Genomic DNA, 4,554 nt, shown 5'->3' with positions numbered 1-4,554 from the left:
AGAAAGTTATTGTTCATCCATGCCTTTATCTCCTTGAGACAGGTGGTGAGGGATGACAGGGCTGCAGAGGGGTTTGGGGCAGTTTTGATGTAGAGTTGTGTGTCATCAGCATAACAATGGAAGGACATCCCATGTCTGCTGATGACACGACTGAGGGGAGCATGTAAGTGATGAAAAGGAGGGGGCCAAGAAATGACCCCTGCGGAACACCACAGATGACAGGGAGCAGCCTGGATTTGCATCCTCCCAGCGAGACATATTCCTTCCTGTCTGAGAGGTAGCACTGAAACCACTGCAGTGCACGGTCAGACAGTCCAACGGTCCAACAAATGCTGCTGTCAGGTCCAAGAGAATGAGGAGTGATGGAGATCCTGCATCAGCTGCCATCAGTAGGTCATTCATCACTCTGAGCAAAGCTGTTTCGGTGCTGTGGGCTGAGCGAAAGCCTGACTGAAATTTTTCAAACAGGTTGTTATGTTTGAGGTGGTCCTGAAGCTGGGAGGCAACTGCTTCCTCTAGTACCTTGGACAGAAAGGCGAGGTTTGAAATAGGCATGTAGTTTGCGAGAGCCTCCGGGTCCAGGGTGGGTTTCTTAAGGAGGGGTTGTATGACTGCAACCAGGCAGGATTTGAGTGACACTGCTTGCAGGTAATGATATGGTAATGTGGTAGGGTAATTGCATAATAAATGGTATAATAATTTGCTTGAATTTCCACCAGAGAAATGTGATTCATGGATGAGAACATTCAGTGATCCCATGTGGTGGCCCAGTGAGGTTACACCATCAGCATCCATGGGTTACATACAGTAGATGTAATGTTAACAGTGAGAGGGAGAACTTTCAAAGAAACTCTGCATCCATTTATAATTCATGTAGCCTATTAATAATTTTCATTCAGTGGAGCAGCTCCTCACAGTTACAGTTGTTCCTGGTGTCACCTTAAAAACAGGGGTTGTCATTGTTTCAAAGAGTAAAATACACAGCACAACACAACAATATAGACTAGCCTATCTGCAATATGTGACATTAATAAAGAGTAATTGGAAGCTGATATAAATTGTAGTTTGAGCTTGTTTGCAGTATAAGGTTATTTCTAAATTTTGTTCACGCTTTTATGTTTGAAAAGTCTACATTTCATTAAATAATCTGAAAAGTATTGGTTGAATAAAAAGTTTCCATCGATCAATACTTTCCGTCACAATTTTGATCAGGCAACTCTATGTGACGTCATCGCGCTCTGAGGACCCAACCCAACCCAACCGGAAGACAACAGATTTTTTTCTCCATCCCCCTGATACGATGCACTTCTGAGATTGAGCACTGATATTATTAACTACATTAATAAAATGCCCTTATTTGATGGGTTGGGAAGTGGAGGAGAGAAGACTGCGATCGTTATTGACTTAGGAGCAGCATTCACAAAGTAAGTGTCAGCCGTTAGCACGCCTTGCTACCAATGCCGGTCCGGTTAGCATAACATGTTAGCGTTTATGATTAGTTTCTTAGCTAACCGCCCGTGTTTTAACACTTTAAATCTAATACAGGGGTTAAACCTTCACAAATACATGATTCATAATTGTATATATTGGTAGTAAATGCTGCTGCGTAGCGGTGTTAGCTAGTAAGCCACCCAGTTAATGCTAACATGTCAAGCTAGTTTTAGCTAATGCCAAATTAAAGCTAAGATAAAATGCAGTAAGTTAATAAAAGCAATTCTGTTGAACGCCAGTGACATCATAGCTAGCTACACTTATAAATGAAAGTTTTTTACCACCCTATATATTCGTACTTTGGTAAATTTTGGACAAAGAGTCCATTTAATGCTAAAGCTAAACTTGATAAGAATCCAGCTAGACATACTGTGTTACAGGTATTAAATAGCATTTATTGATGCTAATTGGATAACATTAGATATATAACTGTCCAAATGAACAACATATCTGTTTTGCATTTGTCTGCTGTGAGATTAAATTACCACCCTATGTTGACTGTTGTTTCAGTGACCTAAATAGTGTGTTTTAAGCACCTGCTAATCTGATAGCAGTCTGCTACCAAAAGTCACTTAAGCTGTCACCAAACCTCACACACCTCTCCACATTTAGGGTGTTTACAGCAGCAGCACACTACTTGAAATTAACCATAAATACTACAATTCAATTGTGTATGCCATCCTGCTTGATGTTTAGCTGAATGTCTATTATAAGATGAGAAACTAGCCTGAGGCGAGTCACATGAAGATCAAGAGGACTGTTGGCTTTAATAATGATGTCTTTGTCTGCAGTTTCTGTCCCACATCATTTGACACACCGCAGCACTGTTATTTTATTTCTATGCAACTTTAGTAAAAGGATTTTGCCAATTTTCTTCTTGCTTATATCATAGTGTGTGTAAGAGTCTGAAAAAAATGGTTGCTGATTGCAGTAATCTGTAGGATTACAGCAATACTTAAATTACAATACAATATTATTGTGATTGTAAAGGTTTACAATATGCTGAGTGTTACGATAACATGTATAACAATATAACAGTATTGTGATAGATTGCAATTAATTAACTTTTTCAACTGAAAATTATGTCACCAAAGATAATTATTGTCAGTATATGTTCTATCTAATAAGAAAGCAAAGAAGAGCAAAATGTATATAGTTGATTATAAAAGCAATTGATTTTAGTATTTATACAATAAAGAATTGCTCCTTGGCATCCATGTATCCGTATAATATTGTCATGAAAAATATCCTGACCCTATGCTGATTAATCCCCCCCCCATCCAACCCTATAAATCTTGCTTGTAATATTATTGAACAGTCGTGAAATAGAATCTTTTCTGCACATCTTCTAGCGTCTCTGCTCACAGTTTCCTCTTCTTGCAGATGTGGCTTTGCAGGGGAAACGGGGCCCAGGTTCATAATTCCGAGCGAGATCCGGAAACCGGGGCAGCAGCAGGTGAGACACTGCTGTGCCTTGCCAGGTTCAGTAATTTGTTTGGAAATTGCAAGATGTTTGTTAATGCGGTATGTGATGTCTCACTTTTTAGGCCACCAAAGTGGTTCAGTACAACATCAACACAGAAGAGCTTTATGTCATCCTCAAAGAGTTTATCCATTTACTGTACTTCAGGTGAGACTCTGCTGTGTGGTAAACATCTTTTATACAGAACATAAACTGCTTTTAGATGAAACACACAGAGGTCCAGCCTCATCAAATCAAAGTTTATGCTCCCATTTGTCCCATTCAGGCACCTGCTGGTGAATCCTCGAGACAGAAGAGTGGTCATCATCGAGTCCATCCTCTGCCCGTCTCACTTCAGGGAGACGCTCACCAAGGTTTTCTTCAAACAGTTTGAGGTATGAAAACCAAGCGGATCGGTGGTTTATTGGAGCTTTAGAACATGTTAGGAACAAGTGTTGATGTGGAACATGCATGTCACAGATTTACTTACTTAAATATACTTGTTTTTGTGCTCCAAAATGTGATTTCCACCTCAAATTGAAAAGTATAGGGACTTGAGCAGTGTTTCCTGGGTCATGTCCACACCCTGCATGTGTACCATGACTTCATCAGGTGTATTTGTGGCCATCATGTTCCCATGTATTGTGATAGTTTAATATGTTTTACAGATGTTAGTTTGAACATTTGCACTGATCAACTGGGGAAAAATCAATTTAAAAAAAACAAACACTTTATTTCCTTGTGTTTCATTGGTGTAAGTGTCGTAGTCTTTAGTTTTTGTGGTGGTGGCAAAGACATTATCAGCGTAACCTGCTCTGATGCGGTAAAAACAAATGGCTCTCCTCTTCCTCTTTAGCAGTTTTGGCAGTGCGATACAGCGCCACCATGTCGGTGTAATGCTGCAATTGTTGTTACAAATAACAGAACTCCACAAAGTGTAACACTTCTTACAGTGTTTTCCATTAGTTGAGAGTTTTGTTAAGAGCTGGAGGCAGGACAAAGTTTGACGGTGGCGGCCGCCTCATTATTCTCTATGCAGGAAAACCCATGTTAAGTTTGACAAGAGCAAATAAGTTCCACAGTAACGCACTTCTTTTCAACTTCACTGACCACCTTGATAGTGATTGTAAACTACAGTGTATGAAGTGTAATTCGTGGATGTGTTTTTTCCAGGTGCCCTCTATACTGTTTGCCCCAAGTCACCTCATGGCCATCATGACTTTGGGCATCAACTCTGCTCTGGTGATGGACTGTGGCTACACAGAGACACTGGTCCTGCCTGTATCCTTTTACTGTGACTCTTAAAGTAATGTTTCAACTGTTTAGGAAATGGATTTGTTTGCTTTCTTGCTGGAGAGTAGATGAGAAGATTTATATGTGTTTAATCTTTGTGAGCTCAATGGAGAAAGTTGTCCAGGTAGGGATGGATCTGGAAACCTGGTGTTTAAAGGGCCAGTGTGTAAAATGGGTTGAAAACAGTGACATCAGTGGTCAAATTCTAGATTGCAGGGCTCACTCGCTCACCCCTCCCGTCGGGTAAATGACGGTGGCCTCGTAGGGACAAAAAGCCTTGCACACAAGTTTTTCAGGAGTAGGTCTAT

The 4,554-nt window shown here is 40.4% G+C and overlaps 1 protein-coding gene across 1 annotated transcript in view; it reads left to right on the top strand.

Annotated features, from left to right (window-relative positions):
- The first annotated feature begins 1,239 nt into the window (after positions 1-1,239).
- The window catches only part of actr10 (actin related protein 10), a 15,737-nt gene continuing 12,422 nt past the window's right edge, over positions 1,240-4,554 (top strand). The window contains exons 1-5 of the mRNA XM_050057490.1: positions 1,240-1,424; positions 2,875-2,947; positions 3,039-3,121; positions 3,240-3,348; positions 4,127-4,234. Coding sequence (XP_049913447.1) covers positions 1,348-1,424; positions 2,875-2,947; positions 3,039-3,121; positions 3,240-3,348; positions 4,127-4,234 — 450 coding nt within the window. The 5' untranslated portion in view covers positions 1,240-1,347. The remainder of the gene's footprint in view (positions 1,425-2,874; positions 2,948-3,038; positions 3,122-3,239; positions 3,349-4,126; positions 4,235-4,554) is intronic.

Source organism: Epinephelus moara, chromosome 12 (genome assembly GCF_006386435.1).
Source record: "Epinephelus moara isolate mb chromosome 12, YSFRI_EMoa_1.0, whole genome shotgun sequence".
NCBI classification, from domain to species: Eukaryota; Metazoa; Chordata; class Actinopteri; order Perciformes; family Serranidae; genus Epinephelus; species Epinephelus moara.
The sequence above is the reverse complement of the archived record's forward strand: the minus strand, read 5'-3'. Positions and strand labels throughout refer to the sequence as shown.